The sequence below is a fragment of the Crocodylus siamensis genome, chromosome 1 (assembly GCF_052110815.1).
Source record: "Crocodylus siamensis isolate JL-2025a chromosome 1, ASM5211081v1, whole genome shotgun sequence".
Taxonomy (NCBI): Eukaryota; Metazoa; Chordata; order Crocodylia; family Crocodylidae; genus Crocodylus; species Crocodylus siamensis.
The window spans coordinates 164,262,054-164,282,800 of record NC_143395.1 but is presented as its reverse complement, the minus strand read 5'-3'; the positions used below and the strand labels follow the sequence as shown (position 1 = coordinate 164,282,800).

Below are 20,747 nucleotides of genomic sequence, written 5' to 3'. Positions count from 1 at the left end.
ACAGTTGGGCTGTTACACCCCTCAGGTTTAAAAGGTTGCTGGCTCTTGATATAGGCTACTTGAAGGAAGCTCTCAACACAAATTAAAACATGCCATAGAATACTAAGTGAGCTCTCAAGCTGGGTACTAGTCATGAACCTTGGAACTGCAAAAGTATGTTTTTCTTTTTTATTTAAAAGAAAATCTCAGTGTCAAGACAGAAAGTTCAGATGCCTTACTATAATGTCAGGATGAAATTAGGAAGGCCAAAGCACAACTGGAGTTGCAGCTAGCATGTGAAGGGTAACAAGAAGGGTTTCTACAAGTATATCAGCAACAATAGGAAGATCAGGGAAAGTGTGGGTCCCTTACTGAATGGGGGAGGCAACCTAGTGACAAATGACGCAGAAAAGCCTTTTTTTTCCGGTCAGCACAGGCAAGGTCAGCTCCCAGAATACTGCACTTGGGATCACAGTTTGGGGAGAAGGTGAGAAGCCAACAGTGGTGAAAGAATAGGTTAGGGGCCATTTAAAAGAACTGGACATATACAAGTCCACAATGCACTCAAGGGCACTGAGGGAGTTGGCCAATGTGATTGCAGAGTCACTGCCCATTATCTTTGAAAACTTGTGGCAGTTGGGAGAGGTCCTGGAAAACTGGAAAAGGGCAAATATAGTGCCCAGCTTTAAGAAAATATAGTGCCCAGCTTTAAGAAAGTGAAGAAGGAGGATCCAGTGAAGTACAGAACGGTCAGCCTCATCTCAGTCCCTGGAAAAAAATCATGGAGCAAGTCCTCAAGGAATCTATTTCTAAGCACTTGGAGAAGAAGAGGGTGAATAGGAACACTCAGCATGGATTCACTAAGGGCAAATCATGCCTTACCAACTTGATTGCCTTCTGTGATGAGATGATTGGCTCTGTGGATCTGGGGAGAACAGTGGACATGACATACCTTGACTTTAGCAAGGCTTTTGGTACAGTCTCCCACAACACTCTTGCAAGCAAGGTAAGGAAGTATGGGTTGGATGGATGGCAGATAGAAAACTGGCTGGATCATCAAACTCAAAGGGTAGTAATCAATGGCTCAAAGTGTTTAGCTGGCAGCTGTTATCAAGTGGAGTGCCCCAGGGATTGGTTCTGGGGCCAGTTTTGTTCAATATCTTCATCAACAATGTGGAAGAAGGGGTGGAGTGCACCCTCAGTAAGTTTGCAGATGACATCAAGTTACGGGGAGAAGTAGATGCACTGGAGGGTAGGGCTAAGATTGACAGAGACCTAGACAAATTGGAGGACTGGTCATGAGGTTCAATAAGGAGATGTGGAAAGTCCTGCACTTAGGACAGAACAATCCCATGCACTGTACAGGTTGGGGACCAACTAGCTGAGCAGCAGTTCTGCAGAAAATGACCTAGGGATTACAGTGGACAATATACTGAATATGAGCCAACAGTGTGCTCTTGTTGTAAAGAAGGCTAACAGCATACTGGGCTGCATAGTAGGAGTATTATCAAGACAGATCAGGGAAGTGATTCTTCCCCTCTGTTCAGCACTTGTGAGACACCTGGTGTACTGTGTCCAGTTTTGGCCCCCCCACCACTACAGAAAGGATGTGGACAAATTGGAGACAGTCCAGTTGAGGGCAACAAAAATGGTTAGGGACCTAGGTCACATGACTTCTGAGGAGAGGCTGAGGGAATGCAGCTTACTTAATTTGGAAAAGAAGATTGAGAGGGGATTTAACTGCAGCCATCAACTACCTGAATGGTGATTCCAAAGAAGATGGAGCTAGACTGCTCCCAGTGGTGGCAGATGACTGAACAAGGAGCAATAGTCTCAAGTTGTAGCAAAGGAAGTTTTGGTTAGATATTAGGAAAAAATCTCTCACCAGGAGGGTAGTAAAGCACTGGAATAAGTTACCCAGAGAGGTTGTGGACTCTCTAACCTTGGCAGTTTTTAAGACCTGGCTAGGCAAAGCCTTGAATGGGATGAGATAGTTGGAGATGGTCCTGTTTTGAGCAGGGAATTGGACTAGATGACCTCCTGAGGTCTCTTCCAACCCCATATGATTCTATGAATTTACAGTTCAATTCCAGTGTGACAAATTCATAATATATGATGAAATAATACATACTTATCTATATTTGAATAGAACCATTCATATATGCACCATTTGTGTGCTTTGGGAAGTTTGAGTAGGTTACGTAACCGCAAACCAATCTTCTGTGATGCTTTCTTGTCTGGTGTTGGCACTGTTGCAGTAAACTTCTACACAAAAAAACAACAGAGTGGTTACTAGTGATTTAATTTCCCAGGTGAAAATGAAGCACTTACAATAGCAAATATACAAAATGGGACAATGCAACAGATAGAGTGGAGCCATTCTAGAATTCTTCAACAAGACAAGCAAAGTTCATTTCTTTGGTTAAAAGTAAGTACAGTAGAACCTGCAACATTTTAATTCAAATATTTTGTTCAATATTTTAAATTCTTTATTCCAAAGGTAATATCAATATAAAATGCTAGGGATTACAGCCAGCAATAAAAGAACTGATGCCACAAACTAACAGAGATAGTATCACCCACTACTACTAGCTGGTTAGACTCTCTACCCTAGGTTTTTTTGGACATACGGACATTGCTAGTTAAGGTCCAGCAGTGGTAGTGGCATTACTGTACATAAAGCTCCGGGTGATCTCCAACATACGAAGGAATATTTAATTCATCTTGTGCCCAACAAGCACACATGAAATGGTGACTAAAATGCAGGCACCTTTTCTGAAGTACTGTTTCCAGTTTTTATTCTTTAACTTGAACTGTATATGAAATTTTAGCAATATCAGTGTGATAAAGATGAGGCCTTGGAAAAAGTGTCCGAACATGGTTTTTTGGTAGCTGATAACCATACTAGGTATGTACATACAACCTTCTGCAGGTTTTAACTGTGTTTGAAAACAACTTCACCAGCCATGCTATGGGTATGACCTAAAATACAAGAACAATTTTCAAACATGATTGAAGCATAATCGCATGGTAATGTTTGTGAAACAGGGGTTGCCTTAGTGGACAGATACAGAAGCTAACTTACTCCTAAATTTGAACACAGTAGAGTATTACTTCATATTTTTCCCTGACAGACCCAAGGGTATTAACAGAGTAGAAAGATACCAGACCTTGCCAGGAATACTGGCATACTGGCCTGGAATACTTGCCTGGAATAAGACTAGCCACCTGCATTCAAGAAAAATTAATTCAAACTGGAGCAGGTACAGGGAACAAAAAGGGGACCAGGGGACCAAAAGAAGTTGGTTGATATAGGCCCTAGCAGAACAAAGGCTGACAGGAGATAGCACTGCTTTCAACAAATATAGCCAGGGTTAAATACTAAGGAAGGAGACAAGCATTTTAAGCTCAAGGATAATGTTTTCATAAAAACAAATGGTTATAAACTAGCCATGAATAAATTTAGGCAAGAATTTAGAAAGTTTCTAATTATCAAATTCATGTTGTTCTGAAACATATTTGTTACGGGAGTTAGGGAGCCACCAACCCACTACTTTACAATGGAGCTTAATTAAAACATGAATGTGATTAGGTGATGTGGTTGCCTGCAGTAGTAGGACACAAGAGCCCCTTTCAGCCCTACTGTCCTATTTTCCTACTTTTGGGAATCAACACGAACACTGTCAACAACACACAGGAACCCAGTTGTGGAAAACAGAGGATATACAAGTCTATTGCACCCCAAAATGCATAAATTGACTATGTAAACAGAGAGCAAATAAAATCTGATTTTCAATCAATATAACTAGATTTACCTCCCTTTCTGATAAATGTCTTCATATAGACACATACATACCTGAGTAACCATTGCAACCTTTTGATTTCTTTTGGGTGACCTTGTATTTAATTGTCTGTCATCTTCTTCACAAAACAGACGACTCCGCTTTGAATTTCTGAAGGGCTGTATGTATCAAAATAAAGAAACAAATGAAAAAAACTCATTTCTTCCTGTCATGCACAATCTGCTAATGTGCATAATAGCTATTGTGCTTTACTGCCTATGCTTTTGGATGAGTGATACATAATTATTTCTATGAAGCACTGTCTGATAGTACAGCTATGATAAGGGGATCCATTAGTTTCACCTTTTAAAAGCAAATTGCCAGGGCTTAAAGAGAAAAGTGCCTTCAAACAATGCATTTCTTCTGATACAGTCTGAATAAAAAAACTGAGTTGGATAAGCTCCTGCCAAAAGGAGTTTTTTAATTTATTACTAAACAACTGGTATACATAATGCACACTGTTTAATACATAATGACACAAAAATATGGATTACGACAATAAACTTTATAGTGTTGCTTCAAGAATCACTATGCACCAAACAATGTATTTAAAAAAAATTTAAAACCTCTATCTCGAAAACTTCCTTTATACCACAAAATGCTAAAAATGGAACCATGATAAATAATGTTTAAATTATATAAAGCTCTAGAGCAAGAAAGGAAGGAATTTAAGATTTAAATCTGTTCAATACTAACTGTAAATCATGACAGATCCAATACAAAAATAGTAAAGGTTAAGAAAACTGGAAATTGAATTTGTAAATGTGTGGCATTTTGTTTTCAAAACACTTTTTTTGGTTATTTCCTTTTAATATGCCAAAGAAAATGGTCTTCACTAAAAATAAAGGATAGGGCTATAACAGGTTCTTGCACATGATTTCTGAGCTCCCCTTCTTCCTACATTCATCTTGTGCCCCGAACCACAAGCCAGGTTAACATAAGGACTGCACCCTGCTAGCAATTCCTGTGGTGCAAGCTAAGGGTGGATCCAGGGATAGGCGGGGTTGGCAGTGCTTTCCAACCGCCCTTTGGCTGTCATGCAAGCAGAATGAGCTCTAACATAACCATCTGGTCAATCTGAGCTCCAGGTGTAACCAGAGTGCTGTTTGCCTCCCCTTCCTTCTGAATTCAGCAGCAAGGGAAAAGAGGGGATGATCAATGGTGGTGCTCACTCCCTGGACTTTGACGCAGTGTGAAAATGGTGTTTCTGGCTCCCAATGATCAGCTAGTGAATTTAAAAATCTCATGCATGCAGAGCTCTATCAGGAGTCCACTCTAAAAAGGCAGTGAGCTCAGAGCTCATTTTTTTATACATGCATATCAGAGCCAAAGTGGGGGGAGGGGGCAGGTAGGGGACAGTGCACCCCATGCTAGCCCTGTTCCTGGGTCCCCTGTTGGTGCATGCCAGTTTAAAAGGGGTTGGGAAGAGGCAAAACTAAATGCAGAGCTCACTTTTAGCAGTTTCTCTATTAAGAACAATGGAGTTGCTCCTAATTTACATGAATCCACACGTGTGATTAATTTGAAGCAATAAATTCTGGTGCATATAATGCCAGAGTTTATTGTTGCCAGGCACCACGTTTGAACGCTTGCCTGGTACCCCAGCACACTGAGCCAGGGTCAGACCAGCCCCATGTGGCAGGGGGCCCAGGATGTCAGGCTGCCAGACCACGGCTCCTCTGACCTGGCTCAACGTACCGCAGAGGGGCTGGCTAGGGCATGAAGGTGCTCCAGTAGAGCCAGCTGGCAGCCCCTACACTGAAGTGCCTTCGTGCTCCAGCCAGCTGGGGTAGCATCTACATATGCGCTGCTGCAGATTAAAAAAACTCAGTAGCAGGATAGTACTTGTATTTTTGTAAATACAAGTACTATCCTCCTGCAGAGTTTATTAGCTTACTTCAGCCTAATAGCCCTGTATGTGTAGATGCCAAGACATTTACTGCATAGCTAATTAGTCTACTACAGTAAATGTCTCGTGTAGACGTGCCCTGATAGATCCAGATCAGACTCAAAGTGTGGGAGAAAGCCAGGAAACTACAGGACACCCATGCTAAGTCCAAACTGTTGATGATAAAGTAGCAAATGGTTGAGAACTATCTTGAAACAGGCTAGTGATTTAATTCTACTAGTTATATTCATGATACGCTTTCCTGTCACTGATTTGTATAGAATATTTTCCTTACGTAGCTACTCATTTAGAGGGCGTTCACAAACTATGAAATAACACTTGATTTACAGATGACTTTAAGGTATTATGCAAGAAATGGGCTGTTTCGGCTTGACAGTATAGTTGGGAGAGATGTCACACAAGGTCCTCGAGTCTGGAAAAACAGCAGGTACAGCTTAAGTTAAATATCAGATAAAACAATGGGACTTGCGTTTAATTCTATATGTAAAATAAAAAAGGCTTTTAAAGGAGTGGAGGAGGACTGTAAACCAGGAACAGAGCAGAGGGAAGACTTCAGAAGTACCTGCTTCCATCCCAGAAGCGCACTTAGTATCCAAAAGTCTAACATCTCTCCCAACTATACAGTTGGTCCAATGAAAGGTATCACTAAACAAAAATCCTTGCTTCTCAGATATTTCTTGGACCATCACTGCTACAACTCTCCGGCCCTACTTTAGAGAATGACTACATTAACAGTAAACGTAACTGACATCACTTCTTAGAAATCAGTATTTGCTTCTTACCATTTCCACAGTAGAGCCAGCATTCTTGCCTTTCCAAATAGGGGTTTTCTGTAGGGAACTGTACTTTTCATTCCATGTGCTGGATAAGCTTCCTTCTGTTGAACAGACATATATCATTAATACATTTTTAATCTAACTACTGCCAAAAGTGTTAGCAAGGTACCTTTAAACTCCACTTTAAAAGTATTTTTCTTTGCTGTTTTTAACACTTTCTTAAAGGCTACTTGCAAATGGATTTAAAATTCTACCATCTCTAACAAATTTTTCCAAATGCCCTATAAAGCAGGCTAAATGAATTATGCTGCACATTAAGGTCTAAAAACTCTTGTTTTCTCCTGCTGAAGTGTTTAGATCTCTTGAAATCCATGTTGTCTGCCATTAAATGTCACATCAGAATAGAAGCTACCTAGGCAGCTATCACAGCTAGCACAGAACCACATGGATATGTACAGCTAGTTTATGTTTATATTTTTTAAGTAATCTTTTTTTAAAAGTTCACTGTGCAACTTACAAGAGTTCTTCTTTAAAAATATTTCTGTAATTCAGGACAAAAGTTTATAAAAAAACATGCAAAATTATTCATCTACCTTCCTTCTCTGGGGGTGGAAAGGGACCTTTTTAACAGCATACAACAGCACTACAAAACTGTACACAGAAAATTATCAAAAAACAGTTGTGAAAGATAGCAAATTATGGAAGATATCCAAGTTGGGAGAGCACAACTGTCCAAGTTGGAATAGAATGAGACATCTATGTCAATGCTCTATTCCTTACGTCTTAGCAAACAGAACCCTCATTGCTGCATTTGTTCAACATCACCTGCATAACTGCCATAAGACACTTTCTGAATCACCATCATCAGTGGTTATCACTATCAGTAGTCATATAAAACAAACAAAAGAAAACACTTTGAAAACTAAAGTTTAAATTTTGTCTGAAAGTAAGTAAAGATGGATAAAAATGGGTGTCAAGGATAGTGAATTCCATAACTTAGGGGTTTTCATACTGTTGTGGAGGACTTTTGACTGGCCTAATTCTAAATACTTAGGGCACTGGCATCTGAACAATATTTTGTAAGGCAAAAGGTGGGCAGAAATATATTGTTTACCAGTTGCTACAGGGTGACTAGTCAGAAGCACACTCTTATTCCACAGTAACTTAGAGTGACCCAGGGTAGCTTAGTCCTCAATAAGTGCTCTAGCATTCTTCTACTATGGTTAAGAGTGTGCATATGAAAAGTTACCAAGGAGCGTCTCATATGCAATAAATCCCTTCTCCCTTTTACTTTGTGGGAACTTGTTCACATGGTCACCTCCTAACATGAAACTACTCCAAGTGCACAAAGCTAAGCAGGTGCATATATCCTTCCAAGATTAGATACAATGATGGAACTCCTAAGAAGTGGATATAGTCAGAGCCTACACACAAGGCTCAGCCTTGTGGTACTGAATATAGCCATGGCCCAATATTAGGGGCTTTTCTTAGAGGCAAAGATTTGTTTGGGTGATATCTGTTATTGGATCAACTGCATGGTCTTTCATTAAACACTGCTAAAGATAATGACATTTGAAAAAAAAAATTGGAGATTTCCAATTTTGTTATTTACCACTTGAAAAGTGAAAAAAAAATACTTACCTTGTAGTTCTGTTTTTACCATCTTGAAGGATTCGCACTTCTGGGTCTCAACTCTGTAGCATAAAAAAGTTGGAACTTGTCAAGCTCATAAGGTTTTTTGGCCCAGTAAGAGAACCAGTAACAGGCAGGAGCATGAGCCAGCCCCTTCTGCCACCCTCCACACACCGGTGACTGTGCATCATAACTGATGAAGGGGAGATTGATTCTGATTCATGCTCCTATCAGCTACCACTGTCTGTAGGGGCCAAAAATATTTTTTTAAAAGAAAAAATATCTTCAAAATTTTGGGAGTTCCATCTCTTCCATGACAGGGAGCTGAGATCCTGGAGTGATAATCCTGCATGGACGGTATCTTTACAAAAATATTTCTCTCTTGTGTGTTCATTTTTGCACTATTTTCAGGCTTATGCAAAGGCATCAATGATGATGGTTTAACAGTTTTTGGAATTAATTTTTGCAGTGATTAACAAAATTGTAAGTCTCATATAATGAGTGATGAAGGCACTGTTTGATCACTTTGCTAAAGAGCAGATAGGATTTTTTTTTTTGGTATAGGATATAAAGAATCCAAAGAACACTTCCCACCATTTCAAGACAGAAAAAATAGTTGGCTTTTAACTAACTGACACTCTGCCTTTAAATTAGCCTCTGCCAGAAGACATTTGACTAGAGAATTAATATTTTTCTATCAAATATTCCAGCACACATCCAGAGTGCACTTTCGGACATATCCATGTGAAATTAATATGTTTAGGCATTCCATTTGCTGATAGCCTAGCATGCAAAAGAAGCTGCTTGCATCTACTTTGGGAATAAGGCAGTATTAGCAAGATTATTTTCAAAATGGTGTTTAGAAGAGGTCAACCTACAAACACAATTTGTTAGTATTACTACTTAAAATAATTTTCTAGAACAATTTTTTCTAAAATGAACACATGCATTCTACCGTAAGTCAGAGGGAACTAAATTGCCCAAACAAAATATGGGCTACTTAAAGCTAGTTCAATAAATAGGTTGTTTTTTCTCTCCACTGCAAATGGGGGCCTTCTAATATATAACAAAATATCTGATGCCAGGCAAAGTACAATTTTGATGCAGAATTCACAAAAAAAATCGTTCTGCAACGGAACAATACAAATAATAAACAGCTATGTTGAGTTAGTCCACTAGTTCTTGGTGGAAAACACAGCAAGGTTACAAGTTTCCTTCACAATATATAAATTTCATTTTAAGTAAAGATCCAGCTAAGAACACTTCTCTTACCGTACCCAAAGAGAAGGAAAAAATGCCTTAATTTTCTTATCCAACCTGAGGCCTATGCAGTACATAAAGAGAAATCAGGTGTTCCCAGAAAGTAACTGCTAAAGGGTTTCATTCTCAAAAGCAGTATCCAAAAATGTTGCAATATATCTGGGATTTGAGTAACGAGGACAAGACTACTAAATCTACAGCAATCTAAAATAAAACAATTAGCTTATGTATTATAAAAACTATTGTCATTATTTGCCTTGGGCAAAACTTTCTGAAACCAGGACCTCTTATTATGTTAGTCTGTTTATCCATATTATTTCACACCTAAATAAAAAACTGCATTTCTTACCTTTCAAGCTCACGAGTGCTTTTGCTGATGAGCCTGCAATACATTGAAAAAGAGTCCATAAAAATCAAAGTATTTTTTCAAAGTGCGTTTCCAACTAGTATAAAATCTACATATCAGTTATATAATGCCCTGCTTGCAAAGGAAAAGGAATTAATTTTAGATTAACATTTTGATTATTGAGTCAGTGAACAAGTATGCCCTCAACACCCATATGTTCAACAGATCTTAAAAAAAACACATTCAAAATTTTAATTATTCCCTTCCACAATTCTCTTTGGTGCAATCTTCTCCTCTCAGAGACCCAGAGATTCATATGTTAAAGCCAAAAAGAGACTGTTAGATAATCTTATATGATCTCCTTGTATAATACAAGCCTCCAAATTTCATCAATTAACCCTGTACCAAGTCCCATAACATGTATAGAAACCCCTCTACAAGTACTTCCAAGGAGATCTCTAGGGTTTGGGGGGTAGCAGGGTGAAACAACTACCTTCCCCACCACAGTTGCATTTCTGTTTTAATCTATGGATTTTCTCAAAGAAATTCCAGTGAGGGTTAATTGTTTGCAGTAGTATAATCTCTCATGGAGCCTTCTCAAAGACTGCTTCTGCACAGTGACAGGGGATTGGCTTGCTAGGTTGTCAGAGAAACTGACCTGGTAAAATTACAGAGTGGTGCAGCACAGAGGGGTAGATATTCCTACAGGATGATTCTCTTCTACAAAGATTTGGAGGTTTGTTTTCCTGTGGCAACCCTGTACGTGTACACACTCCCACTCATCTCTGATTCCCAGAAAATTTTGCAAGAGCAACAAAGGAGTTCTAGTCTGTTCCCACTGAATTGTATATTCTGGTTCTGTGTCAGTTAATAATGCAAACAATACAATGCCTCTCAACTCCGAGTAACATATCCAGTGATGACAACAAAAACTACATTTACTGTATCATTTTTTTCCAGAATGTTTGCTACCATCTTATTACCACTCATTTCCTTATCCTAAAATAACTAAATAAAAACCTTATTACATCTACAGAATTAAAATTATAGGGTCAGATTCTCCTCTGTGTTGACATCCCATTGTTACAGAAGAATGGGAGGTGCATCATGGACCTTGATACAGCTCATGGACGTGTTAGCTATCCCTGTCCCAACCTAACCCTGTAAGCTGCTCTGATTTAGAACAGCTGCTGTGCGGTCACTTAGAGACCACAAGTCTGCTATAAATTGGCAGAGCTGTGCTGCATCTTCCCTGTTCATAAGCGCTCCCCTCACCTTGATAAGTTAGGGGGCTAGATGCAGCTAGCATAAGAGCCTGCTTCTTCAGCTTTACAACAGCTGAGAATTGTGCCTGTCTGGCATAAAGTGACCATACTGGCCCTTTGTCTGGTCCATAATGAATAGCTTAATTATGTAAACCTGATAACTTGCTGGTGAATTAGATTCCAGGGACTCTATCAGGTATCTGAAGTATTTTATTTTGAACTTTTACAAAATCTAATATAAAACCAGAAACATTTTAATTTTAAAAGATTCGAATTATAATGGTTTATTTCAATGTCAACATTATCTTAGAATTTTACAATATAACCAGTTCAACAGAAACAAGCTTTTCTACCTGACTCTACATGAAGAAATTTAATGGTTTAAACTTCCTAGTGGACACTCTCATTATTGAATAAAAGTGCCTTTTTCATACTTTCATTCACAATGCTTTGGAAGCAACCAAGCAACATAACCAAAGGCATTCTTATTTTGAAATAAAAGTATCCACACAGCCAATTATACCAGAATAATTATGCCAGCAAATTTTCCTTGTTTGACTAAAGTAGTCCCTTCCCTAAATTAGAGCTGATTGAGTTACCTTCAGCGATCTAGTTAAGTGACTGCCAAAATTAAGCAAGCTTAGAGAACAAGAATTTTTCTTAATTTTTTCTATTTGGTTTAATTGCATTTGGCAGCACTTTGTAAACAGGTCAGTTTCTCTGTTACTCATTTGCATAGGTTTTACATATAGCAATGGAGTAAAAAGCACTTTAATACATATTAACGTGTTTGTAAGAAACAAAGTGACAAGAGAAGTCACGACAAGTTTAGTAAATATAATTTCTTAAACTAAAATTGCAGAGTCTTCTTTTCGTGTCTCACAACCACTTTTTACCATTTTGCTACACATGCCTGGGCTCATTTATTGTACTTGGTGACGTTTTTCATCGTACACGTCTTCAACCAGCAGGCATTGCAAGAAGTGTTGCATAGTCTAAGCTCTGTGCTGCAGTCACAGGTGGTTGAACCAATGGCATGGCCTCACTTCTTCAGTAACGCTTTGGAGCATCCAACTTCGGTACGCAGGCGGCTGAGACAGCACAACCTTTGCTATGGTTTGTTAAGTCCCTGGTGGTGAAAACTCGGCTTCTGAAATGTCCATATTTTTGCTGTCAGGTATTTTTTTCAGTCTTGTGTTCCATATCTGTAGTTGTATCGCCTCGGGTATGGCATTGAGAAGCTGGGTACCGGTGAGGAAGCTCCTGCAGGACTTCAGATGCGTGTGCTGCAGCGGGATGGTCATACAATGGGTGTCTCAAACCTTCAGTTTGCCTTGATTTTTCTATCCTTCTGGCCACTGCTCTTCTGATGCCAGGTGGCATGATGCCAGTCAGCAGGTACACACTGTTTAGGCTGGTAGGCTTCACAAATTCTGTGATGTATCAGCAGCTATCATACAGAATGGGGTTCAAGGTGCTTAGCATTTACAGATCTCTCCCATACACGGCATGCATGCTCAGCAACTGAGAACCTGAGAGCCAGAGCAGTGGTTAGGATGGCTGAGGTGTTAGCTCCCCATTTCAAATTGGTGAGCTTATATAAAATGTTGCTACAACTACTCACTTTTGCTTTTGTCTTCAAGCGTTCTTTGTACAAGAGGGTTCTATCAATGACAACTCCAAGGTAAACTGGGTTTGGACAGTGGAATAGTGCAGTCCCAGACCATGTAATGTTGAGCTGGCGATTGGCCTCATGGTTTTTCAGATGGAAGGCACACACTTGTTTTCACTGGGTTGGCACACAATTGGTTTTCAATGTTGTATGAAGTTAGGTCAATTAGTGCCTCAGGGATTTTTCAACATGGTTAAAGCCAGTGTTTTGGGCTGTTATGCACAGGTCGTCTGCATATATTAAATGTTTTGTTTCCAAATCAATTGGCTGGTCATTTGTATAGATGTTAACAGCAGTGCAAGTATGCTTCCTTGGGGGAAACCATTAATCTGTCACCTCCATCTGCTTCTTCCCATTCAGTCGATAGAAAAACATCTCTTTTCAAGCAGGGTTTGTATTAGCTCTATAAGATGCAGATCTTCTGTCATTTCCAGGGTCTTGTGGAGGAGTCATTGGTGGTTAACTGCATCACAGGTGGCAGCTAGTTTGATGAACACAGATCCAGTGATCTGGCCTATTTCAAAACTATCCTCAATATGTTAAGTTAGATTGAGCAGCTGGCTCATTGTTAATTTCCCAGGGCAAGAGCTACCCTGTTCAGGGATTTGGTGTTTATCTACATATGGGGCAAGGCTGGTTCATTATCAGTCATTCATACAGTTTGTATGTGTGGCATAGCAGGGAGATGGAACTGAAACACTTTGGGTTGGATGGATCTATCCCTGGCTTTAGAAGCGTCACTACATGCGCATGTTGCCATATCTTTGGAACTTTTTGACTGGCTGCACATGCATTGTACAGGCAGAGGACCAATTCTTGGGTCTAAATTGCTTGATTTGTTCAGTAAGTATGTCATCAAGGCCAGCCACTTTCCTGGTCTTCAGTGAATTCAGATCAGTCATTAAGAAGGGGCTTGTTAAACCCAGGTCTTTAGGGTAATTGGAGGGTTAAAAGTATTCACACACTTAAATGGCAGATACAGACATAAACAGCCACTCTAAATGAACCATCTTATTTTATTTTTAAAAATAAAAAGGGTTAAAGCAATAAAAATGCATATGTGCTTGGTGTAATATTTGAAGAGTAAGTCAGATATTGCCCACTGACATCAATGCTATACAACAAACAGACTGGAAGGAGTACAGAGCAGCAATAACACATTACTCATGGATATTATAAGTCTGGATTTTAACTCCCCAGACTAAGGAAGATCATGAAGTTAACTATCTGCTCTGATCCCACTGACCAGGATGCACACTTTAGGGGTCTGAAGCAGGGATTCCTACACTTACAATACAATCCCCAAACTGTAGCCACTAAAATCAACAGGGCCAGACTTAAATCTGCTACAATACCAACCCAGTGACAAGGACAATAAAAACCCTCTTGTTGTAACCTACAGAGCCTTGGCCACATCAATAATGACCTCCAACTCATCCTGGCAAATGATGACCATCTCAAGGCAGCCTTCAGGGACAAACCTGTCCTGATTTACAGGCAGCGTCAAATGATCTCTCTCCAGTAGCAGGCTACTTAACTGCTATTCTCACTGAGGCACCAAAACTTGCAACAGACCCAGATGCCAGCTGTGTCCCCTCATCAACAAAGGTCAGATTGTTCCTAGACCAAACAACATGGATTACAATATCTGGGATTCATTCATTTGCTCCTCTACAACCTTCAGATATGCCATCACCTTCTGGCAGTACCCCTCTGCTGTCTATATTGGGCAGTCAGAGCAATCCCTACATGAAAGAATGAGTGGTTCCTGATCTGACATCAGTTCCAGAAAAACACACAAACCTGTGGCAGAATATCAACTTCCCTGGACATCCTATCACTGACTTCAGAGTAGCTGTTCTTAAAAAAATACAACTTTAGAAACTGACAAATTGCAGTACAGAAACCACCCACTGACTGCATTGTGTTAAGTATGGTCTCAGCAGAGAACTGGATCCTTATCCCATTACCTGGATTTATAACCCCTCTCTCCTTCAATGGGTTAACTGCTTTGTTTATCCCCCTCGAGCTTTACCTCCCATTCACCTCTCTTAGGTGCTTCCTTTCCTTCCCCTTTCCCTATCCTTTGCATTTAAATGACCTTTTCCTTTCTATTTAGTACCCCAGATCTCTGCAAGTCCATTCATAGCATCTGATGAAGTACGCTGTGTAGTGATAGAAGTTATAACACTGAGACATTCCTTTACTCAGAAAACTATAGAAGGTGGGAATCAGGAGATGGTTTCTCAGTTAGGTTATTCAATTACAGACAGACAGAAGGTCTGCAGAAGTTGCCTACTGCTCCACAGAGAAGTTCACTGTAGCTATTTCTTCTCATAGTATGCCTGTATCTATTGAACAGTGATCAGGCTGTAGCCTATGAAAGCTCATGCCTCTCTGAACAAGTTAATCAGTGCCACCCTGCCCTGCCTTCTAGAATGATCCAATGGTTAATCAGAGCTGTCCAACATCTAAGTGGCTGAAGACCCAGTGAAGGCTGCACCAAGATGAGCCATGCCCCCAGCAAAACCACATGCCATGCAGACTCCCTCCCCCACTGTACCCATGCTGTCCCACACTACTGCTACACCATGTGCCCAAGCAGCTCCCATCTTACCCTCAGTTCCCTGCGTCACACTGCACCACCTTGCCCCCTAGGACTGTGGCAAGAAGTGGAAGCTGAAAGAGAAGGAATCCCACAGACTCCAACTGCTGTTGCAGCCAGAGTGGAAATTGGGCAAGAGCTCAGGGGCCACAACTTAACTTCTCACAGAGTGCCTGCAGCCCATGGGCCACCAGCTGGACAGCCCTGTCTTAAATATTTTCTAGTTAAAAAAAAAACCTGTTACTTAAAACAGAAACCCCATGTAGCGGAGCACTAGGGTGCTCGCTACTAATGAGGGCGATGCAGGCTTAGCTGCCAATTTCCAGGGCAGCCCAGGTGCCGGTTGCTGGGGCAACCAGGCAGGTCATGTGGTCAGAAGGGGGCAGGGCCGGGCCTTTATAAACAGCCCAGGCCAGAGCCTAGGGACAGTTCCCTTCTGGCAGCCACAAGAGCAGGAGAGCTGAGTTGCAGCCTGACCACTCTGACCAGCTGCAATGAAGACATGGGGTAGGGAGAGAACCCTAGAAGGGGTATGATAAGGAGTCAAGTGAGTGCAGGCTTTGTGTTACAAGCTAGGAAGCTTCTTATGTTTATGTTGCAGTCGTTTGGCTCATGGTTGAGTTATGGTTAAACTGGAGGACCGGGGGAGGCTGTAGGGGTGTGAGGAGGCCTCACAGGAGCTCCCCAATAATCTGGGGGTTCCTAGTGCCAGTGGGGCACAGCTGTTTGCGCCAGTGAGGTGCGGTGTATAGGGGCAGAGACCCCAACCCTGAGGGTGGTGTTGGCTCCCCTCAGGCAGATGAAGCCGAAGAAGGGCAGGGGGCCAGGCGCGGCATAGGCCCCCAGAGTGGGCAACGAGCACAAGAAGCGCGGCATAGGCCCCAGACAGGGGGTGCTGGTGGTGAAGCCAGGTAGGGTGCTAAAGTGTAAGGGCTTGATAATGTCTAGGAATAGCTGCGAGGCTTGGGGCATGCTAGAGGGGAGGTTTGGAGGCATGCCTTAGCCCTTAAGGTGGGGGTGCACTGAGGCACCCCATATGGAGCAGGGGTAGTTCAACTTACACCATGTATTAGGAGATAAAGGCAGCCTCCCTAATTGAACCAATTACCATCAAAGACGTGGCGGGTGAGGATAAGAGGGTGTTGCATCACCTAAGTTGACACGGCAGGGGGCGCTAGCAGGATCACAGCCACCCCTGCACCCACTCCAGGACAAACTGGTGCACTGTCCGGGAACGCGGCCGTGCACGGGGATAGAACCCGTGGCCCTGTAGAAGGGAAACGAACCTGAGGGCTAGAGAAAGAGGGATGGTGTCGGAAACCATTTTACGCTTGGTAGAGGATGGATGCCCATTACTCAGCCTGCTGCGGCAAGGTCGAGGCCATAGGGAAAATGGAGGAGGCTGGTGAGAATTCAGCCCTGGAGGGGCTAGGGGAAAGCCAGGAAGACCTCGTATGCCGGCTGAGGATTGGGGAACTGGAGGAACAAGTGGTCCAGCTCAAGCAGGAGCTGGAAATGGTGAAAGTGCGGAGGCAAAATCTGCTGCCCTAGAGCGACACTGGTCGCCAGGTAAAAAGAGTGGGGCGGTAAAAGGAAATTAGGTGCCTCAGCGGAGGAGGCGGAGCAGATGGAAAGAGTGGAGCAACTAATAGCTTACGAAAGGGAGTCAGGAGCAAGAATATCAGTTGTGCGTGATGCAAGCAGACCTGGGGCGCTGGAGGGACCAAGCTCTAGAGGCCAGCAGAACCCCAACAAAGGAACAACAGGTATTGCAACAGAAATTAGAAGTATCTAGGGACCTTATAACAACCTTGTGACAAGAGATCCAGGCTCAAGGGCAGCAGATCCAGGACCTGCATGAGGATGTGGAGCATTGGCAAGGGAGATGCGCCGAGGCTTAGTGTAAGGAGAGAGACCTGCTCATAAAAACGCTGAAACAGGTAGAGACACTCGTTAAGGAGGCCCAGCCTAAATTGATGCAGGACCTAATGAAGGAGTGTCTTCCCATTGCTAAAAATCCTGAAGGCTCTAGAGAGGGAGCTAGGCCAGGACAGCTAGAAAGGAACCCTAATGAAGGGAGCTCTATAAATGAAGAAGGGGAGATCTTAAAGAGGGAGGTTCTGGCAGTGGGCCAGAAGTATTGGGACCTAAGATGGGACCAATGGCGAGACCACTACGCTCAAGAAATGAATCAGTTGAGAGACCAACTGAGGGAGTGGTCCCTACGGCAGGGTAAGGGAGAAGGGGCCGTGCGCAAGTCAGAACAGCTAGAGGTAACCAATTTACCAGAGGGGGAAATGACTGGGACGGATAAATGTATTCTCCCTCAGAGTGAAATCTCCTACCCATTGCGTGAGGATAGGGCAGTGAAGATGCTGATGACACTAAGATGTGGGGGGATGTGGGTGCACTAGAAGGGTGCAATAGGCTACAAGCTGACCTTGACAGGTTGCAACGGTGGGCAGATGAGAATAGGATGGGGTTTAACACTGATAAGTGCAAGGTGTTGCACATGGGGAGGAAGAACCGGCACCACACTTACAGGTTGGGGAACTCCCCTCTTGCCAGCACGGAGACGGAAAAGGATCTTGGAGTCGTCATTGACTCCACGATGAACATGGGCCGGCAGTGTGGGGAGGCAGTCAAGAAGGCCAACCGTACCCTGTCATGCATCCACAGATGCATCTCGAGCAGGTCCAGGGAGGTGATCCTCCCCCTCTATGCGGCACTAGTCAGGCCGCAGCTGGAGTACTGCGTCCAGTTCTGGGCGCCACACTTCAAGAGGGACGTGGACGATATGGAGAGAGTCCAGAGGAGGGCCACTCGTATGATCAGGGGTCAGCAGGGCAGGCCTTATGAGGAGAGGCTACGGGACCTGAACCTGTTTAGCCTGCACAAGAGAAGGTTAAGGGGGGACCTTGTGGCCTGCTACAAACTGGTCAGGGGGGATCAGTAGGTATTGGGGGAGTCCCTGTTCCCCCGTGCACTGCCAGGAGTGACCAGGAATAACGGTCACAAGTTGGCAGAGGGTAGGTTTAGATTAGATATTAGGAGGTGCTACTTCACAGTCGGGGCGGCTAGGGCCTGGAACCGGCTTCCAGGGGAAGTGGTGCAGGCTCCTAGCCTGGGGATTTTTAAAAGGAAGTTAGATGAGCACCTTGCCGGGGTCATCTGACCCCGGTGCTCTTTCCTGCCAAGGCAGGGGGTCGGACTTGATGATCTACCTAGGTCCCTTCCGACTCTAGCTACTATGAAACCCCTAGTACAAGGCAGAAGCCAAAGATGGGCTTCGTGAACAAGGGTACAATTCAAGCCAAGAAGGAAGACTGAGCTGAGGGTCTAGAGAGAAGGAGGAAGGACCAAGCAGCTAAGAGGAGAACTGAAGCTGAGAGAAGACCTCAGCTATATATGGAAGGCCTGCCTAGAAGCATCAGGTGGCAGACACTGAGGAGGGTTCTTGAGGCCAAAATAGGTGGAGTGGCCTATGTGGAAATTTATGAAGGGCCAGGAGGAAGGTCTACTGGTCGAAGAAGAGCAGAGTTTTTGAGTGAGGAGGATGCCCAGAAGGTGCTAAAGTGCCAGTGGGAGCTCTGGGGCAAGCTCCAAGACCTTCAGGAAGAGGAAATGAGACCAAGAACCCGACGAGTCACCGGGAAGGAAGGACCCAGAAAAGTAAGAAGCAAAGAGAAACCGTGGAGAGCAGGCTGAAGAGCAGCCGGCCAGGTAGGCGATCTACCAAGGTTAGCTAATGTGGGGGGGCTACCTGTGGTGGGTAAACCCCAGTAAATCCCACACAGTGTGCCTTGGGTAAAGGGTGAGTTGGGGGCACCTTAAAACCTCCACCTCCAGTGTAGATGCTGCTGACGGCCTGGGATCAAGAAAGGTTAACAAGAATGCCCTCCAGCAATAGGACATCTCCCAGAGCAGTGGAACAGCCCCACTGAGTTATAAACTTAAGGGGGAAGGAGTATAGCGGAGCACTAGGGTGCTTGCTACTAATGAGGGCGATGCAGGCTTAGCTGCCAATTTCCAGGGCAGCCCAGGTGCTGGTTGCTGGGGCAACCAGGCAGGTCATGTGGTCAGAAGGGGGCAGGGCCGGGCCTTTATAAACAGCCCAGGCCAGAGCCTAGGGACAGTTCCCTTCTGGCAGCCACAAGAGCAGGAGGTCTGCGGGAGAGCTGAACAGGCTGAGTGGGTGGTTGCAGCCTGACCACTCTGACCAGCTGCAATGAAGACATGGGGTAGGGAGAGAACCCTAGAAGGGGTATGATAAAGAGCCAAGTGAGTGCAGGCTTTGTGTTACAAGCCAGGAAGCTTCTTATGTTTGTGTTGCAGCCGTTTGGCTCATGGTTGAGTTATGGTTAAACTGGAGGACCAGGTAAGGCTGTAGGGGTGTGAGGAGGCCTCATGGGAGCTCCCCAATAATCTGGGGGTTCCTGGTGCCAGTGGGGCACAGCTGTTTGCACCAGTGAGGCACGGTGTATAGGGGCAGAGACCCCAACCCTGAGGGCGGTGTTGGCTCCCCTCGGGCAGACGAACCCAAAGAAGGGCAACGAGCGTGAGAGGCGCGGCATAGGCCCCAGACAGGGGGCGCTGGTGGTGAAACCAGCTCGGGGGCACCAGGTAGGGCGCTAAAGTGTAAGGGCTTGATAACCGGGAATAGCTGCGAGGCTTGGGGCATGCTAGAGGGGAGGTTTGGAGGCATGCATTAGCTCTTAAGGTGGGGGTGCACCAAGGCACCCCATACGGAGCAGGGGTAGTTCAACTTACACCATGTATTAGGAGATAAAGGCAGCCTCCCTAATTGAACCAATTACCATCAAAGACATGGCGGGCAAGGATAAGAGGGTGTTGGATCATCTAAGTTGACATGGTAGGGGGCGCTAGCGGGATCATGGCCCCCCTGCACCCACTCTGTGACACCCCACATTATAGAACTGTATTAACCATTCAAATTAGATGCAACGCTGCATCTATAATCGCAGACCTTTACCACATGAGATAATGGAATGACTGGTAGCTGTAAAAGATTTGTCTTGTGTACCCTCTGCTAGAAGATGCAGAAAGCAAAATGGGTGGGTACATATGAATCGGGCTGCTTCCCTCTACTCCTCCACACTGCCTGACTGCTACTGGCTGCATTTACAGAAGATGTGATTGCGTAGTTGTTACTGTGCAGTCATTTAGTACTTGTATAAACAAGAGCTACTACGCAGCAGCACTGACCTGAGTAACTGTGCAGCAGCGCTGCTGAACAACTTTTCTGTGATGCTAACTACACAGCAGCCTGAGACTGCTCACGACACTACTGCGCAATAGTGTGAGACTACTGCGCAATCAGCGTCTTGTGTAGATACACTACTAGGAAGTGTACAGAGAGCACAGGAGTCAGTTCTCCAGCCTTAATTTTTGTGTATGGTGCTACAGTTGCCTTCACCAGCTGAGCATTTGCAAAAAAGAG

General features: G+C 43.6%; 1 protein-coding gene across 3 annotated transcripts in view; it reads right to left on the bottom strand.

Annotated features, from left to right (window-relative positions):
• LIN9 (lin-9 DREAM MuvB core complex component) overlaps positions 1-20,747 on the bottom strand; it is a 67,778-nt gene that overhangs the window by 32,349 nt on the left and 14,682 nt on the right. Inside the window, exons 2-6 of one of the 3 annotated variants that reach the window (XM_090047652.1) lie at positions 9,748-9,780; positions 8,148-8,200; positions 6,513-6,607; positions 3,836-3,940; positions 2,111-2,244 (exon numbers count right to left, since the gene is read on the bottom strand). In XM_090047652.1, coding sequence (XP_089903778.1) covers positions 2,111-2,244; positions 3,836-3,940; positions 6,513-6,607; positions 8,148-8,169 — 356 coding nt within the window. In that variant the 5' untranslated portion in view covers positions 8,170-8,200; positions 9,748-9,780. The remainder of the gene's footprint in view (positions 1-2,110; positions 2,245-3,835; positions 3,941-6,512; positions 6,608-8,147; positions 8,201-9,747; positions 9,781-20,747) is intronic. The other 2 variants (XM_090047637.1, XM_090047644.1) reach the window with 2 other exon arrangements.